At 46.3% G+C, this 21,754-nt stretch overlaps 1 protein-coding gene and 1 long non-coding RNA gene across 3 annotated transcripts in view; both read left to right on the top strand.

Moving 5' to 3' along the window:
• LOC310646477 overlaps positions 1–21,754 on the top strand; it is a 417,476-nt gene that overhangs the window by 375,922 nt on the left and 19,800 nt on the right. The gene's annotated exons all lie outside the window — the stretch shown is intronic.
• Positions 1–21,754, top strand: part of SDK1 (sidekick cell adhesion molecule 1) — a 331,319-nt gene that overhangs the window by 306,312 nt on the left and 3,253 nt on the right. The window contains exons 37-44 of one of the 2 annotated variants that reach the window (XM_083372962.1): positions 2,309–2,495; positions 2,873–3,010; positions 5,373–5,534; positions 6,243–6,368; positions 13,534–13,698; positions 14,106–14,243; positions 15,589–15,709; positions 16,182–16,311. In XM_083372962.1, coding sequence (XP_083229088.1) covers positions 2,309–2,495; positions 2,873–3,010; positions 5,373–5,534; positions 6,243–6,368; positions 13,534–13,698; positions 14,106–14,243; positions 15,589–15,709; positions 16,182–16,311 — 1,167 coding nt within the window. Of the gene's footprint in view, positions 1–2,308; positions 2,496–2,872; positions 3,011–5,372; positions 5,535–6,242; positions 6,369–13,533; positions 13,699–14,105; positions 14,244–15,537; positions 15,710–16,181; positions 16,312–21,754 lie in introns of both variants that reach the window. The other variant, XM_083372961.1, reaches the window with a different exon arrangement.

The following is a 21,754-nucleotide window of genomic DNA, read 5'->3' as shown; positions in this document are numbered from 1 at the left end:
TATTTTTTTATTTATTTTAATTCCATTTATATCCCGCCCTTCTCCGAAGACTCAGGGCGGCTTACAAGCTTAGCAGTATCATAGAACAGGGATCTCCAAACCTGGCAACTTTTAAGACTTGTAGACTTCAGCTGGCTGGAGAATTCTGGGAATTGATGTCCACAAGTCTTAAAAGTTGCCAAGTTTGTTGACCCTTATATCATCGACAATTCTTCCCCAAAACCATCTAGAAACCCTTTGTCACCAATTAAGAATATTTTCTGGGCAGAAAATCCTTGGCAGCCCCACATCTATTATCATTCATTTTCAGGGACCTTTCAGAATTGCCAAGTGCCAAATATGCAAATGCAATCCAATCTGCATATTGCCAGAGTAATTACTCAAAGCCAATTTTCCCTCCTCCTCCTTCTCCTCCTCAGGAAGTGTGATGTTAGAAGTCTAGGCCAAGTTGGAGACAAACACACCAGGTAACTGTCACTAGCTAGAAGTCTGGTGGCCTCCCGGATCCAAAATCTCCTCCAAGAATCAATTTAATCAACCATTGGCTTCGAAAACTCTGAGATGCTAGTCCCCTGATCAGTCTTGGAGCTTGGCCAAGTACAGCTTCCACCTGTGCCAGTCCCAGAAGCTGGCATTGCTCTTGGGCAGAAATAGCTACCGGCTATAACAATCTGTGTACCTTCTCTTCTGTTTGGCACCGATTCTTCTGATCGCTGGGTTTGTGAGCACAAAGCAGATTCTCGACTGGACAGGTTCCTGCTCAGCTTTGGGTGAACTTGACAAGTCATTGCACTCATCAGTAGCTCTCCACTGCCAAGCCAGGGGCTCTGCTAGGGAATTATGGGGAACTGGGTTTGGGGTTTCTAAATCCCTGTTGACATCTTAACTTGGCTTATGTATGGGGTTTAATAACACTGCAAGCAATGGCTCTACCGATACCACCAGGTAGCGCTGGGCCGAAACTGCTGCGGCCGGGAGCAGCGTTTCGGCGGGAAAGCCAGGTTTAAATCTATTGGCTGGAAGTGTACCTGGACTCTCGGCGGGAAAGCCAGGTTTAATTCTATTGGCTGGAAGTGTACCTGGACTCTCGGCGGGAAAGCCAGGTTTAAATCTATTGTCTGGAAGTGTACCTGGACTCTCGGCGGGAAAGCCAGGTTTAAATCTATTGTCTGGAAGTGCACCTGGACTCTCGGCGGGAAAGCCAGGTTTAAATCTATTGGCTGGAAGTGTACCTGGACTCTCAGCGGGAAAGCCAGGTTTAAATCTATTGGCTGGAAGTGTACCTGGACTCTCAGCGGGAAAGCCAGGTTTAAATCTATTGGCTGGAAATGTACCTGGACTCTCGGCGGGAAAGCCAGGTTTAAATCTATTGTCTGGAAGTGTACCTGGACTCTCGGCGGGAAAGCCAGGTTTAAATCTATTGGCTGGAAGTGTACCTGGACTCTTGGTGGGAAAGCCAGGTTTAAATCTATTGTCTGGAAGTGCACCTGGACTCTCGGCGGGAAAGCCAGGTTTAAATCTATTGGCTGGAAGTGTACCTGGACTCTCAGCGGGAAAGCCAGGTTTAAATCTATTGGCTGGAAGTGTACCTGGACTCTCAGCGGGAAAGCCAGGTTTAAATCTATTGGCTGGAAATGTACCTGGACTCTCGGCGGGAAAGCCAGGTTTAAATCTATTGTCTGGAAGTGTACCTGGACTCTCGGCGGGAAAGCCAGGTTTAAATCTATTGGCTGGAAGTGTACCTGGACTCTCGGTGGGAAAGCCAGGTTTAAATCTATTGTCTGGAAGTGCACCTGGACTCTCGGCGGGAAAGCCAGGTTTAAATCTATTGGCTGGAAGTGTACCTGGACTCTTGGCGGGAAAGCCAGGTTTAAATCTATTGGCTGGAAGTGTACCTGGACTCTCGGCGGGAAAGCCAGGTTTAAATCTATTGGCTGGAAGTGTACCTGGACTCTCGGCGGGAAAGCCAGGTTTAAATCTATTGGCTGGAAGTGTACCTGGACAGGTACAAATAGGGCACAGGTAACCCCTATTTCCCCAGTACAGTCTACCCTTCCATAAAGAACGTGTGCTGCATTCATCGCCTGGCGTCCTTCCTGCGTTCCAGAACCCACTACACAACACCAACTGTAAGAATGGCCTGCTAGATCTAAGGTGTTTCTCAGGGGTGCTGGGGTTCCAGGTCCCAGCGTTCCCTGCCAACGAGCCAACGGGTATTCTGGTTGAGAACTGGAGTGTGCAATGATGTCATGGTAAGTTGAAAGATAGACTATTGGGTTTATCTCTCTCTCTTTTTTTCCCCAACTAGGTTTACTATTGGGAGAAAGACGGTCAGAATGACACTGAAAAGGTGAAAGTTCTCTTTTTCCCCGATACAAGCATCCGGCTCAAAAACCTGACCAGTTTCTCCAAGTACCTGGTCTGTATTTCCGCTTTTAATGCAGCGGGGGATGGACCCAAGACAAGCCCTGCGGAAGGCAGAACACTCCAGGCAGGTGAGCGCAAGAAGGATCCTTCCATCGCGTAGACGCCTTGCTTTGCACTTTTAACTGGCCGGTTGGGTTCCTGCACCATCCTACAGCCCGGTGCATTTGAAGCCATGGCTCGTTCAAGAAACCAGCTTTACCTGGGTTCACATTGCAACGATAAGCCACGGTTTACAAATCAAGATGGCTGCTTGAGGAGCTTCCCAATCCCAACTGATCAGGAAAAGTCCAGTTCATGGAAAAAACAGAAGAGACTTTTTTTGTTGCAGGACTTGGCACCAACCTTGAAGCGATGCCGTGATAGAACAAACCCAGGTTGCGTGGTTGCAGGGCGACATTTCTCATCCTGCTGACTCCAAGCACACTTTCTGCTTGATCTCTTCCAGCTCCAGGTGCCCCCAGCTTCTTGATCTTCTCTGAAATCACGTGTTCTGCACTTAATGTCTCTTGGGGAGAGCCAACAGCCGCCAATGGGATCCTGCTGGGCTACCGGGTGATCTATGAACCTTTGGCTCCAGTTGAAGGTAGGGAACCCCAAGAAGGACCTATCAGTCTTGGGAGGTGGGCGATCTATCACGGAGACTTGGTTGGGTTTTGTACACACCCATTCATCTTCTCTTTCTCCTTTGGCAAAGACTAATTTTGGCCACCTGTTGGAGGCAGTTCGTTCTCCCCGTGTGTTTCCACAGACTTGTTTCCGAGAAAATACACAAAACCATGCTGAACATTCATCCCAATTTCTCTCTAATAGGAGCTCTTTGGTCCTGTTGGTCAAGAGAGATCCAGAGAAAGCATCTGCATGCAGAAATATTCAATTGTACTAAGGACCTTCGGGAACTGGGTGTGTGTGTGTGTGGGGGGGTGAGATGTTCTGCACATTTTCAAAAAAAAAGGTTGTTTTATATTTTTCTCGCAACTGTTTGCTTCTGATACAGAAACCGTCCTTCATTTCCCGGGCTTCAAATTGCTTTGAAAGAAGGAGGGGGGGTCTCTGCAGACTTTGTGCCTGGATTATTTCCTCCTATTATGAACTCGTTCCTTACAGCTTGTTTAAAAAAAAATCAATTTCCCTAATATCGGATATAACAAAGTAACCCAAGAGCCATTCTTCTTCGCCCCTCTTTTAAATAGCAATATTGTTGAGGTTTTGTTCTCCGGATTGTATGATCCCACTAGAGACAGCGAACGGCATCTAATGTATTTGACCCAGCCTTCTTCCTTCCGATCCTGGGATTTCAAATTTCAGCTGGAAGGAGAAATTGAACCCAAAATGCTTTGGAAAGTCCTGAAATTGATTCAACCCATCCAGGCAAAATTAAGTTTTGTGAAGATGCCACCTATTGTTGGCTTTCAATTAACCGCCCAGGCAGCCGATGCTCCTGGGTTTTTCTACAAATGCCAACTGCCACATTGTAGTCACAGTAGGAAGAAGGATGTTTAAAGGAAGGAGAAAAGATTGATTTTCTAATAACTCTCAAGAGGGCCTTAACTTTCCAACGCCCCCCTAAAAAAAGCAAACTTTGGGTTTAAGCCTTAGATCAGAAGGGGGAGTGTCCTTGCGTCCGCTTGCTTCTGTTAGAAACAGACCCTAACTCAAAACGAAACGCGGTTTGATCTCACAAGGTGATCCTTAACCGTCATTTCTTCCATGTGAGCCTATTATTTACCTATCTGTTTATTAAATGTAGACGCCGCCCGTGTCGCTTAGCCAGGGTCTCTCTGGGCTGCTTACAATGGCATAAAAGCATAATCATCCCAAATGCTTCTTTGTATTTATTTATTTACCTTGGGGATGTTTTTACAGCTTTGAAGTTTTGAATTGTTTACATTGTTTTATAAGGTTAGAATTGTAAGCTGCCCTGAGTCACCTGGTTGAGTTGGGCAGGCATGGAAAATGAATGAATGAACGTAAAAAAACATGAAAAATATGAAAAGTAACAGCAATTCAATGAAGTACAATACCGTTAGACCCTTTTCCACCTAAATGCGTTTAATCCAATAGTGTCTCTCACTCTAAACCAAGGCTGTCGAACCTTGGCAACTTTTAAGACCTGTGGACCAACTCCCAGAATTCCCCAGCTAGTATCACTGGCTAGGGAATTCTGGGAGTTGAAGGCCATAAGTCTTAAAGTTGCCAAGGTTGCTGGCTGGGGAATTCTGGGAGTTGAAGTCCACAGGTCTTAACAGTTGCCAAGCTTGGGCACCTCTGCTCTAAATTGATTTAAAAGAAACTTTTTACATGACAATGCCTATCTGCTCCCTTATATCCCACCTGCTGCCTCTTTCTCCTCTGCTGTCGTCTGTTCACCTTTCTTTCGGAAGGAACTGATCCACAAGCGGTAGACACGGGAAATGCTAAAAGATTTATACTTACTTCGCTTTCCTCCAAGACCTTGAGACGTTGGTCGATAGAGACTGTGGTCGAGCCATTTTTCTCCCCAGGAATGATTCGACAGAATGATGGGGGTTAAAGGACCCCCGCAGAGTCAGTTTGGGTTTTCAGAGAGAAGCTACCAGCCACAATTACTTCTGTTCACCTCTCCTGGCTAATCAGCGAGGGTAATCTGCAGCTTCTTGAAAATCTCCCAACTGCGCCGTAAGGTCCCCCCGCCTCTCGCCAGCCTCCACTTATCCAGCCTAGAGTCTAATTACACTTATCTCTGCCGAAAATTGTCCATTATTGCCACTTAAATTCCCACTAATTGTAAGAAAAGCTTCTTTAGCAAATGGCTGGATCATCGTTTCGCCCCCTAATCTCGTTTGGCAGCGTTTCCGCTGTCTCACTGCTTGTTTGCTTTCTTTCCTCCTGACCCTTTTAAACCTCCCCCACCCCCTCCAATCTCTCCTTTTCTTATGAACATTCTTTTGATCCTTTTTTTTTAAAAGGGGTGAGCAAAGTGGTGACCGTGGACATCCAGGGTAATTGGCAGCACTGGCTAAAAGTGAGAGATCTCACCAAAGGGATGACCTACGTGTTCCGAGTACAAGCCAGGACCATTATCTATGGACCTGAACTGCAAGCCAACATCACAGCTGGGCCAGCGGAGGGTAAGTGAGATCTGAGGAGCGGTCCAAACGCGAAACAGCGATTGCGGCAAAGAGGGGAGCTGATTCAGCACCCAGATGCAACCACGTGCTTCCAAGCCGAGGGAGCATTAGGTTGCCAGGGGAGATTTTCTGATCTCCCTAACAGAGAGGTAATGATGGATTCTGCACATTGAGGATGTTTTTTTAAAAGTTCTCAGAAGTATGCAGAGAAGAGCAACAAAGATGAGCAGGGGCCTGGGGGCTCAGTTGTATGATGAAGGAGGGAGCTAGATACATCTACTCTTTCAAAGAGAAGGCCCAGGGGTGATATGATAGCAGTCTTCCAATACTTGAGGGGCTGACCCAGGGAAGAAGGGATTGACTTACTCTCCAAAGCACCTGAGGGCAAGACAAGAAAGAACAGAGGGAAGCTTATCAAGGAGAGATCCAAGTTAGGAAGAAGGAGAAATTTCCTGAGCGTGCCTGTCAGAATTGTGGGGGCTTCAATGGTGGAGACCTTCAAGAAAAGATTGGAGAACCATTTGTTTGGGATGCTACAAGATCTCTTGCCCTGAGCTGAGAGTTCAACTACTAGAAGATCTCTTGAGTTCCCCTCTAACCCTGTGATTCTATGCCCTGTGTTTTATTAATTAATTATTTATTCATTTGTTCCCCTGCCTCAACCAATTCATCCTTTCCCCACCCCACCCCGTACCCCAACTCTTGCAGGATCTCCTGGTTCTCCACAGCACGTGCTGGTCTCAAAAACCGCCTCTGGGCTCACGTTGTACTGGACGGAGGGACTTTCAGGAGTAAAGCCAATCACTGGCTACGTCATAGAAAGTCGGCCTTCAGGTGGGTCCTTTTGCGGTCTCTGTGCAACAGAAGATCAAAACCAGCCGACCGAGCAAGCCTAGTCAGAACCAAAGAAGGAAAGGGAGAAATGAAGGGGGGATGTTACCATAGGAAGACGTCCCAAAGTAGCTGTGGAACCCCTGTCCATACCTCTTGACTTGCTTGCTCAGAGCTGTACGATGAGTTTTCTTCTAGATCTTCTCCAGCCAGGGCCACTGTTGAGGATCCCGTTCTCCTGAGTGGTCCTGGTTACTCTTGGTTGGGATGTTGATGGTCCTCAGCCCAAATGTTGGTGGTCTTCAATCCATGAGTCTTCTAGACTTCCAGAAATGTTTTCTCCTCTCCTGTCCCCCTGAACTCTGCCCGTTTTTTCCAAGGCATTATTTCCTAAAAGGCCTCGCTAAGCATTAGGTCTACCTTGCTTCTCTGACACCAAGACAAATCATCCCCTCACCATCATTAAAACATCCCAGTTGCTGCCTCTTATTGACACCTCTCGTCTGCCTTCGCTGTTCCTCTCCCCACTCCTCACATCACACACCACCACCCCCAAAAAATGGGGAAGGCTACAAATTGCCCCTTCTCGCTGAGGCCAGCCGTTTTTCCATCCCAGTGCTTATCTCCGCTACTCCATTATTTTCTCTTAATTTCCAGAATGTAGCTTTGATAACAGTTTTCACAACCAAGTTAATGAAACATGCTTAGCATTCAAGGATCGCCATTTCCAGGCTGCCCTCCCCCTTTTCCTTCCTCTCCCGTCCACCGGTCACTGGAGCTTGTAACCCACTTTTTCATCCATTTAAATTAATTAATGTTCTGAATAAAACAAGACTATCTAAGGGTGGCCCATCCATCATAACAAAATGAAGGGAAACTAAGCTTCAGGATCTTTTTTTTCTTTTTTTCCCCTCCTATAGAAGCATTTTGCTCTTCTCCTGTCCAGGAAAATGTCTCAAGACAGATACAGTATGAATTAGAAAGCTTAGAAAGTTACATTGTGGGATCCTTCTGCATTATCTCCCTGGGAACCAAGACTGTGAATAGTGACTGTTCAAAGTTATAAGGTACTGAAAAAAGTGACTTGTGACCGTTTTTCACACTTACGACCATTGCAACATCCCTACGGTCACCTGATCAAAATTTGGATGCTTGGCAGCTGACCCATATTTATGACGGTCACAGTGCCCTGGGGTCACATGGTCCCCTTTTGTGATCTTCCGACAAGCAAAGTCAATGAGGAAGTTAGGTTCACTTAACAAGTGAGCTACCAACTGAACATCTGCAGTGATTCACTTAACAACTGTGGCTAGAAAGGTTGGAAAATGGGGCAGAATTCATTTAAATATAGGGGAAGGTTCTTAAGTATTGTGTTGTTCAGTTTCTCCGAGATTATTTAAATCCTATTCATTTATTTGCAAGAAATGGACAGGACAGTTGTGCACTGAGTCCCCTATTCTTTATTATTGGAATACAGTGTTCATATATTTTGTACAACAACTACATCCAACCAGTAGATGGCAGTGTTTGTTTATATGTTTGTAGTTGCACCTTTCCTGCTTCCTTCTCGCAGTTAAGCAGAAAAGCACATGTGGATTGTGCACTATCTGTTCTGTAGGGCTATATACAGAATTTCTAACATTTCTATGGGCCCAGTCATAGCCAGCTATAGCATATAAGTGCAAGATGCAGCAACAGAAAGAACAATGCAACAGAATAATAAAAAAAGGCCAGCAACATAGCTGCAACAAAGCTTTCATTTGCAAATCTAACATTTACATGGGTAGAATCTGCACAGAACATGGAATCCAATCCAGGGAAAGCCAAAGTTATTAATCCAACTGCTTCAGCTTCACTTAAAACCTTCCAAATCTTTCTGAGTTGAGTCTTCTTGTGTTTTGGGTGCTTCTCTGTCTGGTTACAAAGCTCAGCAGAAGAAGTTGAATGAGTCTTTATTTTTACCCAAGGTTGGCCAAGAGACACAGCATTTCATCCTTGGCAGGGATGCACAGCTGGGCAATTGACCCCGCGCCGCTGACTTCACTTACCAAGCCACAAAAAAAGACGGGATAATTTCAGTGTTTTCAGCTGTCCCAATCTCGACATCTTAACTTGCAAATGAAAAAATGCTGGTACTTTATCAATATTTAAACATCTTGCGGTTACTTTAGGGCAGTGTTTCTCAAACTTGCCAGCTTTAGATGTGTGGACTTCAACTCCCAGAATTCCCCAGCCAGCATTCTCAATTGCCATCTATCACAGCTCTAAACGTTTAATGCCGCAGCTTCTCTCTTTCTTTCCTTTTCTCCTTTTCTTTATTTATCACTAGGATTGTCGTTCTCAGCTAGGAAACTCTAAAGCCTTCTCCACTCCCCCCCCTCCAATAATCGCTGCATTTCTCAAGTTTCAAAGAAATCTCTTTTTAATACCCTCAAGGTGTAATTATTTGATTTTTTTGAAAGAGTATTAGAGCCACTCTTCCTGGGGAGCAATAGATCTTAAAAAGGCATGAAATAGCCAGATCTGTAGATTTTTAAAAACAGAACTTAAACCTCCAGAGCTTATCGACAGGGCATTCCATGCCCAATTGCCAGAAATTTGCATGAGCAACCGGAACTGGCAACTGAGGGACCTCAGGCCAAACTCAATCTCTTGAGGAACAAGTGTCTCCACCCAGGGTGTTAAATTTGTTCGTGCAAATAGGACAACACCCTGTTGATCACAAATTTCCAATATTTCCGTTGCCAAATTAGAGCTAAGTAGAATTTATCTAGAGTCTGCCACTTGGATAGCAGGCTTGGTAGGCCGCCATCCATTTGGGACTTTCCATTCTGTCTTCAGTGATGGGTGGAAGCTCGCCAGAGGGACGGCCAACCTGGAAATAAGGAAGAATTCCCTGACGGCGAGAACAATTAATCAATGGAACCGCTTGTCTCCCATAGCTCTGGGTGCTCCATCCATCCATGGAGGTTTTCAAGAAAAGAGTAGGCAACCATTTGCCTGGGATGGAATAAGGACTCCTGCCGTGGGCAGGAGATTGGACTAAGGTCCCTTCTAGCCCTATGATTCTATGATTCTCAGACAACCTTCAGAAGGTTTTAAAGATCTCCTTAGGGTTGGGGGTTCGTCAGGGCCCTATCGAAGCAGACTTTTTCTCACCCTGTCCCAGACAACAGATCCATATGGATTCAGATAGAGGAGGTAAACTATGTCCCTGTTTCCCACTTCTCCATCCCCACCTAGCAGGAAGAATCTAGATTTCTTCACTAATGCTGAGTTTATGGTACGGGTTCCCTGTTCATTTAGAGCTCAACTTGGCTTCTCTGCCCTCAAGGAAAAGACCTTCTGCGCTTTTCCATAGCATTTTTATCCCTTCCACTTATTCCCATTTCAAGCGTGTACCTAAACCAGCACAAGTCGGGCAGTTCAAAGCAAGGTCTTCAGTTGCCCGGCCTGTCTCTCCCAGAGGGCCGTTTTTCCTTCCTCTCTTTCCCCTGAATGACAGACAGGTGTCACGTCAACAGCTTGTCAGCCTTCATTTGGCGTCTTCGTCCTTCGGATGGTCAAGGCTGTGGCTTCACCTCTTCCTCCTTGGAAATAAATTCACGTTTCCACGCGGCTCTCCTGGCCTCCTTTGAGGAGGCGCTTCTGTGAAGGCTCAGCTGCCGGCGTTGTCTGGCGTGGGATGAAGGCCCCGTTTTGCCACACTCACCGGGAAATGCCAGTGGTGGCAAAGCAGACATAAAGGTGGCAGGTTTCCATCAGCCCTGTGTCTAATCTGGAAGGAATTAATCAGTGACATCTATCCTGTCAAGTCCTGAAGCCGCAGTGGTTTGACTGACAGTGTGATTCAGCCTACGGCAGTGATTAATTGCCCGTGAAATCGCACTCTTGCATTGGTGCAGCGTCTGTTCTAACACCTGCGGCTCACAGAACCACATACACACTCCCCTGGAAGGATAAAACCTGAAGTTACAGGAGGCCTCGTGAGCTGTAGGAGAAAATATAGATGGTCCCCTAGGTCTTCTTCAGAATCCAGTGGTAACCATATAACAGAATAACAGAGTTGGGAGGGACCTTGGAGGTCATCTAGTCCAACTCCCTGCTCAGGCCGGAAACCCTATAGCATTTCAGACAAATGGTTGTCCAATCTCCTCTTAAAAACCTCCAGTGTTGGAGCATTCGCAACTTCTGGAGGCAGGTTGTTCCACTGATTAATTGTTCCGTCAGGAAATTTCTCCTTAGTTCCAGGTTGCTTCTCTCCTTGATTAGTTTCCATCCGTTGCTTCTTGTCCTTTTGTTCAGGAGCTTTGGAGAATAGGTTGACTCCCCTTCTTCTTTGTGGCAACCCCTGAGATATTGGAAGACTGCTATCATGTCACCCCTAGTCCTTCTTTTCATTAAACTAGACAGACCCAATTCCAGAAACCGTTCTTTATATGTATAAAGAAGCAATGCATCCTTTCCTACTTCTACCGTTGGAGTCAAAGCAACCCAACCTGTGTAATGATAGCATTTTTTTAAAAAAAAGTAGTTATTCCCTTTAATTTCCTCTTTCCAAATAAATGTGGCCAGTCCAAGCCTACAGGAACAGCAGACAAGGGGACAGATGTTTCTAAACAGAAAAGCAATTGAGAGCAATTCTTTTGCAACCCCATAACCAGCTGTGCTGCATCTCACAGAACATTAAGCAAGCATTGATGGGGAGTAACTGCACCTAGTTTGGGGGCGTATGATTTACCAAGGCAAGCTTTCTTTTCTCTCAGGTTTAAAGAAATCCCATATTCCTTCAGTTATTAGTCTGCCGCATGCAAACCTCCCGGTTAGGATACAGGAAATCACCAACCAACCAACCAACCCGGAGAATGCAGGATAGGCTTCCCTCATGCGCCTTGGGGTAGATCTAGAAAACCAAAATCTCCTTTTCCAGGATCGTCTTCCAACATTTTGGGATGAATCACTTGGAGGAGGAGAATTCATTGCGACAGCTTGCCGTGATGGAAAGCTGCACCGAGTTACCAAAAGAATTGTAGTGCTGAATTGAGAATTCAACCCTTTGATGGGAAAATGGATGTTGGATGGAAGAAGGAAGGAAGGAAGGAAGGAAGGAAGGAAGGAAGGAAGGAAGGAAGGAAGGAAGGAAGGAAGGAAGGAGATGGGAAAGGAAAGGAAAGGGGAGGGAAGGGAAGGGGAGGGAAGGGAAGGAAGGAAGGAAGGAGCTGAGCCATGGCTGCATGTGTGCTTCATGTGAGGTCTGGCACCAGATCCTGTGAGGAGATTACTCTGTAGGATGGACCTAAAGTAGCAGGCTGTTTTTGCTCCATGGGTGGTCAGTAGAAAGATAAGATGGACCCTGCCTGAATCTCATTTGGAAAACTCAGGATGGGCCTCTTACCTAGGGAGATAGGACTTGTATGACAAAAGGGGATGCCTTAGCAAGAAAGCAAGACAGACCCAAAGGTGCTTTTTCCTTGAAAACGTTTGGCTTCTCCTCCACCTTCGTTTCTTCAGCTTCTTGGATGAGAAGCAAACCATTTTCAAGGGGGGAAAAAAACAAAAGAAAAGGAAGTCTAGTTGCCTTTTGGAAAAAGCACCTCTGGGATAACCATGAACTTTGGATGATTGTGAATCTCCGTATCCCAACCAAGAGGGCGTCTCTCAACCTTGGCAACTTTAAGAGGTGTTGGCTTCATCTCCTACAATTCTCCAGCCAACTCTTAAGAGTTCCTGTTAAATAGTTAAATATCAAATTACCTTGAAAGAAATCTGAAGAGAAGAAGAACTTCAGGTCAAAAAGCAGACCGGCTGCTAGCAGAACTGACAGATTTTTTCCCCAGACAATTGAAATTCTCTTTCCCCCCCCCCCGCCTCCCCGCTACTGACAAGTGGTTAAACCATGGATTTAACCACAGCAATGATTTCTGGAGCCTTTGCTAATGTTTTCCACGAAACATTATCTTTATCAAGGTTTAGAAAGATGCCACCCACCCATTCCTAATTTGGAATTCTCCTGCATATTTCCTCCGACAGCCCTATCTATTACCGGGATCTTGTGCCGAATAAAACAAGCAATCCTTTTATTTCTTTGCAAGTGCTCTGAACTATTGGCTCTGTTGCTACCTCTCTGTCCTCTGCCTCTTGAAGTAAATAAAACTCTCGGCTTCCTTTATTACCTTGTAAAATTATTTATTAAAAGCTCCATCTTTTATTTGATCCTCTGCATTCCTCACGGAGATCTATCCCAACGTGAAGGGGTGGCATTTGGCTGAATTTATGATCCGTGCCGCCAAATGATTCTTCACGGTGGATTTTTAGAGGAGAAATTACCTGCTCCCTCATGAGGTTGCAGTGCTAAAATGTGGCTGGGTTTTCAGTCCCAGCCCACCGCCTCATCACTGGGGGCTTGCCAAATACCATCATCAAACGATAGGCAATGGAGAAAGTATTAATCACTGTCACCGGTGCTCAGAATCTAATACCTTTTTGGGCTGAAATTTATGGGCAGCCAAGTTTAGAGACACGCAAATCAGTGGAATGGGTTTTTCTGCTGCTGGAAGGTCTCTGCATCAAGAACATGTAAAGGACTGTGAGAGAAAAGGGTTCCAGATGATTTGTTTCAAGTCAAATGAAAGGTTATTTCAGGGACTTTAAAAAGCACTTCGTGGACCTGAAGTCTCTTGATTATGTATTTGTGGGGTTCCTATTACTCTCCAAGCTTGGTGGTTTGCTTGCAGGCCTTTCATTACCTGACTAGGTAACATCATCAAGGAAGTAGGGCTTGCTTTTATTTTTATATACTAGGAGCTTGCTAGTATATAAAGTTGGTGTAAGTATTCTTGGTAGTTTCTTGATTAGGCTGTGGTTTACTGTTAGCTTGTTGGTCTGCTTTGGTAGTTCCTTAATTGGAGTATTGTTTACTTCTTTGGCTATTGGTCTAGTGCAGGAGTCTCCAAACTTGACAACTTTAAGGCTTGTGGACTTCAATTCCCACGGTTCCTCAGCCAGCTGTGGGAGATGAAGTCCATAAGTCTTAAAATTGCCAAGTCTGGAGTCCGCTGCCCTAGTGTTAAGTTTGGTCTCAATCTCTGCTCATAATGAGGTTGGGGTAAGGCCCATGAAACGATCAGCAGTGACCACCAAACCTCCTCAATCTTTACTGCTTCTGCAGATGAAGGTGTGTGGGACCTGTTTGTGAAGAACATCCCGCGGAGTGCCACATCCTACACGGTCAGCCTGGACCAGCTGAAAGAAGGAGTAAGCTATCAGTTCCGGGTGGTGGCAGTGAATGAGTTTGGATACGGAGAACCCAGTGCAGCTTCTGTAGCCATCTCAGGTTGGTAAACTCAGTTTAGCATTCATTCCCTGGGAAATGTGGTGAGGTCTTTACTGGTGCAAGATTGACATTGGGACACTCAACTTGCCTTGTGGACGCTCCAACACTGAAGGTTTCTAAGAAGAGAATGGACAACCATTTGTCTGGAATGGTGCAGGGTTTCCTGTCTGAGCAGGGGGGGGTGGACTAGAAGACCTCCAAGGTCCTTGCCAACTTTGTATTCTCTTATTCTGAGTAGAAGAGCAGACAGGTCACAGTGGGCTTTCTAGGAGGTCCTCCCGTGCTTGTCCTTCAAAATAAATCCATGTTCTCAAAGGAAAGAAAGAGATGCCTAAAAGAGGTGAGTTGGGGTAAACGTAGCTGTTCCAGAGCTGATCCCTCAACTGGTTGGTCCTTCTTCCCTCCAGCTCACACAGCATCTCCTTTCTACGAAGAATGGTGGTTCTTGCTGGTAGTGGCCCTCTGCAGTTTCATTCTCATCCTGACGGTCGTCTTTGCGTTGATCTTGCACAACCAGACTAAGAAATATCGAGACAACAGCGCAGGTGGGCTATCTTCTCCGTTCCCCATGCCTTGGACCCTCCACCTGTGACAAACTAGAAAACAATATTTCCTAATTAAATCCTCAGCCCTCCTTGGCTTGTCCCACGGCTGATCCCGGCCTCCCACGTTACACAATGCACTTTTTTGTCGTGCGTTTTATCAGATGAGATTCCATAGCATTCAAATAGCATCCTTGCCTTGCGTGCCTAATCTCAAGCGACTGAGTTATTGTCACTGAAGGCCGAAGCGCCTGTTGAAAATTTGGATTCCCTGGCTTGCGTTCTTCATTCCTGGGTGCCCTTAATAATACCTGCAGGTCTTCGTTTCCACCTGTCAGCCAACCCAGACTCCTGGTCTCTTTCAGGGGGAGCTTAAATATTTATAGCTCAGCCCCCGAACTCTGTTTTCAGAGCTTTGCAAATCAATTTTGTGCCCTTTCCGCCTGAGACACAAAGTCCTTTCAAAAACTGCCAATAGCACATGCCACTCCAGTAGCCTGGGTGTCGTTGTGCGACAGGCAAGTTAACTCTTTGAGACTGAAAGATGGGCTTCGCCCACACACCTCAGACCTTAGGACAAGCAAGCAGCAAGCAAAATGGTGCTGTTGACCACTGTGATGTTTGGCACACAGGCAGTAGGAGATTTTGCCCCCGGACTTTGTGTATGCAAGTGATAAAAAATAAAATAAAAATAAACCACACGGGTAAACTGACGTCAGAACTCCACAATTTGTGCTGTTTATATTCTCTCATTCCCATCCCTGCCAAACCGCTTCCCCCAGGAATAAATTCACTCCTTACAAGTGTTAGTAAAGCAGGTTTTATTCCCCTGGGATTTGAAACGTTTGAACAGCATGGCACCTTATCGAGCTAACTGCTATTTTAAATTCCTGTGCACCCTACACCGGGAGCTCTCTCTGTGGACGACAAACACGAAAGGGCAGTTCTGTAACACATTTGCAGGATGAGTAGTCCTACCATCTTTTACTGCTTATATTTTTTTTTAAAAAAAATGGCTATTGTAGGTGAAGAGCGGGTAAAACCGGGGGTGGAGTTAAACATGTCATCATCTTAGCATCCTTATGTTGCCACAAAGGCTCCAAGTCCAGCCCCTCCTGAATTCCATTGACCCTTATCTCACACCAATTTATGCGCTGACCATTTGGTGACTAGATTCTTGCATAGAGGCATGAGCTGAACTGGAATGAAATGCGTGGTCCTGATTCTTTGTGCCTGACAGTTACCTCAAAAATGGTGGGTTGTTTTTTTTTTCTTCTTCTTCTCTGTTTTCACCCAGAGCCAGAAAAAGGTCTACGTCTTCGCTCATTCTGTCGCCATTTGTCTCCAGGAAAAAATGCGTCCGGCGTGGAAGAAACTGTCACTCTGGATAACGGGGGGTTTACATCTCTGGAACTCAACAGCCGGCATCTCAGCGTTAAAAATGCTTTCTTGAAGAAGAACGGGACCAGGTGAGGTGGCACCAGAGCACCTAGAATTCAGGCAGACATCCAGCAGGATAGGCTCATGTAGGCATATTCTCTTGGAAGAGCAGGAGCAGTGGTGGAATTCAACCGGTTCGCACCACTTTGGCAGAACCGGTAGCTAATTTTTTGTTGCCCAGGCCCAGAATGGACTTCCAGAAGCAGCATCCACACAGAGAACCGGTTCTTCACCTATTTGAATCCCACCACTGGGCAGGAGGATTAAAAAAAACACCAGAGAGTACCAAGGACCCCACATGTCAACCCTCCGCTGCAAAATATTCTCCTGTATGGGTACATATCTATCATCGAGTACCTTATTTTCCAGAAAGAGAACAATTCTGCCTCACAGCTTTTATTGTAACCAGTTGAGAGATAGAGGTTGGCAAAGGTGTTCTGACTATCAAGACAGAATCAAAAGCCAGCCCGGACTTAATTTTATTTCTTTTCCTGGTTCCAGATCACCACCTCGCCCAAGCCCTGGAGGCCTTCATTATTCGGACGAGGACATCTGCAATAAGTACAACGGAGCCGTGCTGGCAGAAAGCATTGCCTTGACCGAGAAACCCTTGGATGCTTCAGAGTCGGAAGTGAGTTGATTGACCCAAAGGTGCTTTTTCACGAGGCAACTGGATTCCCTTTTTTTTCTCTGTCTTTGAAGACGTTTCAGAGCTGAAGAAGCTTCTTGGATGAGAAGCGAAGCGACTTCAAAGAAAAAAAAAAGAAAGTCCAGTTGTGAAAAAGCACCTTTGGGACAACCGTGACCTGGAGGGCTGAGAACCTCCATAGACATTTAAAGCAAGTTGATCATTCAACAGTAGTTGGAGGAACCCCATGAAGATGGGAGAGCAAAGGTTTGCTTGGGATTATTGCTAAAGTAGGCAAGTGGCATCAGGAAATGGAGAAGTAGGGTGAAGAGAAAGGGGAAATATACCTCCGGCATGGTAGAGATAGAAGTTTAGGACCAAATGTCCCACCAGCTTTTATGGTCTTTTGAGAAAGACAGGAACCCAAACTAAGAACCCAAAAAATCAAAGATCAAGTAAGTAAGTAAGACTTACGAGAGCATCGTCAACAGAAAGATGGGCCGTGGCTTTGTATCTAACAAATCATGGTTTCAGGGGAAATTTTTCACCCTTTATTCTTTTAGTGTCCCCTAGCTCAGACCAGAACTTCTTGGGTCAGCCAACTCTCCATAATGTTTCAGTCAGCCACACCCTTCTGAGTTTCGAACCTGGGCCGATTACACATTAGGCAGTTGTTTTAACCTCTAGGCCACAGGCTCTTTCTCGCTTTGTCAGCTGCATCGGGGAGGAAAGAGGCAGGGGAGATATGTCTTGAGTGTTTTGAACACCTTGCCGGCCCAAATACGGCAAGGTCTTGGCGTATTCGGGTCTTTTCCTGTGTAGGATTGAGGGTGTCTTGGCGACGTTTCGACGAGGTCCCACTCGTCATCTTCAGGCTGGTGTCTTCGGTTTCGTGCTTGCGCGAGCGAAGCGTGATCGGAGCTGTCGTCTCTCTATAAATACTGGTGGGGATGTGTGGGGTGCTGGCTTTGTTGCTGTAAGCGGATTGGTTGGCTGTGATGTTACATCATGATCAGCCAACTAATCCCCTAACAATAACCCCATCAACCAATCATGATGTAACATCACAGCCAACCAATCCGCTTACAGCAACAAAGCCAGCACCCCACGCATCCCCACCAGTATTTATAGAGAGACGGGAGCTCCAAGGAATAGAGTTAAGTTTCTAGTCACCCAAATTTTCTTGTAGCCTGATGTGAACCTGAACAGTTCACATCTAGTGGTAGCCATCACTTCCCTCCAAGCAAGCAGGCGTCATCCCTTTCGATTTCCACCTGATGGAGCCCATAAAAGGGACCGCCAAGGGGAATCTTTTGGTTGTTAAGTTCGGAAGCTTCGCGGCTGTCTCCTTTCGACTCCCATTTTTAATCCATTTTTCCGTGTAACACAATATTATCTTGAAAGCCTCAAGTTGACAAGGCAGGGTGACCCCCCCCCCCACACACACACACCCCTTCTCAACACAATGCCTGCATTTCTATCTCCGGATCTGAAATAGCAGATTGTGAAAGGGGAATGCAATCAATCAAGGTGAATGCCGGAGGCATGTTGATTAGGGACCCCCTGCTTGCTGCTCTTGCAGAGAAGATCCTCCTGGGCTGAGGCTCTTGGAGAGAAAGGCTCTGGCAGGGTTAGGACATCATGAGGCTCTCCGCAGTCCCTCCCCCCAGCTAAGGGTTGGAATGGAAAGTCCTTTCTGTCAAGGAAAGGGGGGAGGGAGGGAGGGAGGGAGGGGCAGAAGGAGGAGAAAAACAAGAGGGAGAGAGAGAGGGAAGGAGGAAGGAAGGAGGAGAAAAATGAGAGGGAGAGAGAGAGGGAGGGAGGAAGGAGGGAGGGAGGAGGAGATAAATGAGAGAAAGGGAGGTGGAAGAGGGAGGAGGGAGGGAGGGAGAGGGAAAGGAAGGGAGAGAGGAAGGAAGGAAGGAAGGAAGGAAGGAAGGAAGGAAGGAAGGAAGGAAGGAAGGAAGGAAGGAAGGAGGGAGGGAGGGAGGGAAGGAAGGAAGGGAGGGGCAGAAGGAGGAGAAAAATGAGAGGGAGGGAGGGAGGGAAGGAGGAAGGAAGGAGGGAGGAGGAGATAAATTAGAGGGAGGGAGGAGGAAGAGGGAGGAGGGAAGGAAGGAAAGAAAAATATTGGGTGAATGAGAAGGAAGGAAGGAAGGAAGGAAGGAAGGAAGGAAGGAAGGAAGGAAGTGAGGGGCAGAAGGAGGAGAAAAATGAGAGGGAGGGAGGGAAGGAGGAAGGAAGGAGGGAGGAGGAGATAAATGAGAGGGAGGGAAGAGGGAGGAGGGAGGGAGAGGGAAAGGAAGTGAGAGAGGAAGGAAGGAAGGGAGGGAGGGAGGGAGGGAGGAGCAGAAAGAGGAGAAAAAACGAGAGGGAAGGAGGAAGGAAGGAGGGAGGAGGGAGGGAGGGAGAGGGAAAGGAAGGGAGAGAGGAAGGAAGGAAGGAAGGAAGGCTGATTTCTCTGATGGAAATGCAATTATAGACCCTTTTCGTGAGGAAGGCAAACAGAAAACTTTCTGAGCCTCTGTACTCCTACAAGCGAGTGTGAGACATATTAGTATTGACATTTATGATAGATCAAAGCAAGGAGGCTGCATTTTAAAGACATTTTTAAAAGGTCCATAAAAGGTTGGGGCCAATGTTAATACAAGCTCTGAAAAGCTCCGAGAATTGTTGTGGGTTTTGTTTTTTTTTTTTACCACCAACCATTTTGTTTTTAGATGAGCTTTTCTGTCAGCTTCACTCCTTCCCGTCTTCCTTTCCAGATGTTTCCTAACATCTGATCCAACGTTATCCACAAGGGAAGGGAGAGAGAAGGAATGGGAGAAGAGCAACCTTCTCAGCCTCCTACTGGCACTTTGTGGCTTTCCCTGAAACTCAACGCAGCGTTTGTCTTTCTTTTTTCCTTTCTTTTTTCCTTCCTTCCCCAAACATTTCCTCCTGATCTTTGTAATCGGGACAAGGCCGTTGCCCCAGGGCCAGATCTCCGCAGGGCTGGTGTCCACCAGGAAAAAGCTCTACCATGAACTCCATCACCCCTACTTAAAACCTGCAAAGCTCTAACCCAACTGAGAGATCAGAGAAAGCAGCCACACAGCAGCAAAAATATTACCAGCTCAGCTCTTTGGCGAGTAGAATCCAAGAAGAACCAGGATCAGCCATGGGAGGCCCCCAAGAGAGAGAAGATTAATTGTCTTCTGGGCTTTGTCTCTGCTGAGGCTTCCTCCTGGTCACCTGCCTTTCACCTCTTGTTAATTATCTTTGGCAGCCTGTAGCTTTCAGCTGCCCTCTGACCGAGCCGCTGGGGAGTGACAACATTATCTTGCGATTACACACTCACGGTGGCTCTGTTCTTCTCTCTGTGACATCCTGGAATTTAAAATCTACCATTAGACGGTGCAGAATGTGGCTGGGTCGCTTTTGATATTCACGACAGGAGTTCCACATGCCGGAGAGAGAGCGTTAAGACCCATCTCTTGGCCAAGGTGACTTCTTTACGCAGAGAGCCAGGAGAGGAACAGGTCACCCAACCAACCGCATCTGTCCTCTCATTAAACCCTTTCCTTGTCCGTGATGTCAAAGGAGGCCATAACTCATAACCTGACCCTGCGAGGAATTTTGGCACGAACACAAATCCTGGTTTTGTGACGTGCCCCCCCCCATTATCATGCCTGTCCCCTTCTTGGGTATCTAGAGGGGAAACGTAACTTTTGCTTGTCTGAGTATTCCAATCTTTTCATTTTTTACGAGGGAAGGAGAAGCCGTGAACTCACATTTCTGCTGAACTTGGCAGATGTTCCTCCTGGAGAAGCCAAACCTATCTCAGCTTGTCAGAGAGTAGTTTTTCTTTGATGGATCTTTCAGGGTAGAGGACGTGATTGAGCTCCAGAGTATCCAAGGCCAAAGTCTTCTTAATCGTCTGCTTTTCTTTCAGATTTTAATCCTTTTAAAAGAAAGAAAGAACTCTGTAGCAGATAGATAACTTCTCTACGCATCCCTGACAGGCTGAGCTTGACTCTAAAATGTTAAAAAAAAAAGCAACAAGGCTCCAGAAACTGTCCGGAGCTATGACACACGTAGACATATATAAAGATCTTGGTGGAGACTCGGAGGTTTTGAGCGCGTCTGTTTAAGCAGAAGGCTGATTTGTCTAACTTTCGCTTAGTTGGGGGCAGGCAGGTGGACGTGACTTCCTCGCAAGGTGGGGAGGAAAATATTTGCTCCAGGAAAACGTAAATTGAAATGTCCCTAATCCGATTTCTCCATCCAGGCTTGGAAACTGAAATCGGTCCAGTTTGAAGAGAAATACCCAGAAAGAGCATTGCCCAAGAGAACCCTTAATAGCAGGGACAGTGCTATTCCCCTACCTGCTTCTTTGCTCCTTCGAGGTCCCCTTGGCCATCCCCACCACCCCTCAAAATAATTCTGCTGAACCCCCGGTGTGTGCAAGAGATGGGTGTCTACCTCTGCCCCGAACCCTGCGTGGGTCTCTTGCACATTGCCTTCTTGTCAAAGTTGGTGGTGGTGACAGTGGGGCAAACGTTTTGGATCCCCTGCAAGCCGAATTTTAACGAGGCCAAGGTAATCACATCAATAACGCTTGTTTCTGTCAAGCAGAGAGAGAGTACAAATAGGGGGTGGGGAGAGAGAGAGAGAGATGGAAAGAAATCTCATTAATATTATTATTGAAGATCAGACGTGTCTGGCCGCAGACTGCTTATCATTAAGCCTCTTCCGCTCCAGACCGCCTGAGAGCGGGGACCCCAAAGCAAATGCATTGGGGGCTTGATTAAGGAACCCGAGGCCTTCGGTTCTTTATGCCAGGGTGGCAAAGCTACCAGAATCTTGCATTTTGATGAAGGTCAGAGCCCTGGAACTGCAGAATTTATCAGTCCTAAAAAAGCAAAGGCTGAAGAGAGGGGATAAAAACCAATCAGAGCAATATATATATATATATATATATATATATATATATATATATATATATATATATATATATATATATATATATATATATATATATATATATATATATATATATATGGGACGCGGTGTGGCTCAGTGGGTTAGGACGCTGAGCTTGTCGATCAGAAGGTTGGCAGTTTGGCGGGTCGAATCCTGAGTGCCGCGTAGCAGAGCGAGCGCCTGTTACTCGTCCCAGCTTCTGCCAACCTAGCAGTTCGAAAGCACGTAAAAATGCAAGTAGAAAAATAGGGACCACCACGGTGGGAAGGTAACAGCGTTCCGTGCGCCTTTGGCGTCTACTCATGCCAGCCACATGACCACGGAGACGTCCTCGGACAAGTGCTGGTTCTTCGGCTTTGAAACGGAGATGAGCACCTCACGCGATCAGAAACATTCTTTTCCTCAGCCTGTTGCCGACCAAAAATTTGACAGCTGCCAGGCTTTTGAAATTTCTTATACTGCCGGCCTTAGGCGAGACCAG

The sequence above is a fragment of the Vipera ursinii genome (assembly GCF_947247035.1).
Source record: "Vipera ursinii genome assembly, chromosome: 13".
Lineage (NCBI taxonomy): Eukaryota > Metazoa > Chordata > Lepidosauria > Squamata > Viperidae > Vipera > Vipera ursinii.
The sequence above is the reverse complement of the archived record's forward strand: the minus strand, read 5'-3'. Positions and strand labels throughout refer to the sequence as shown.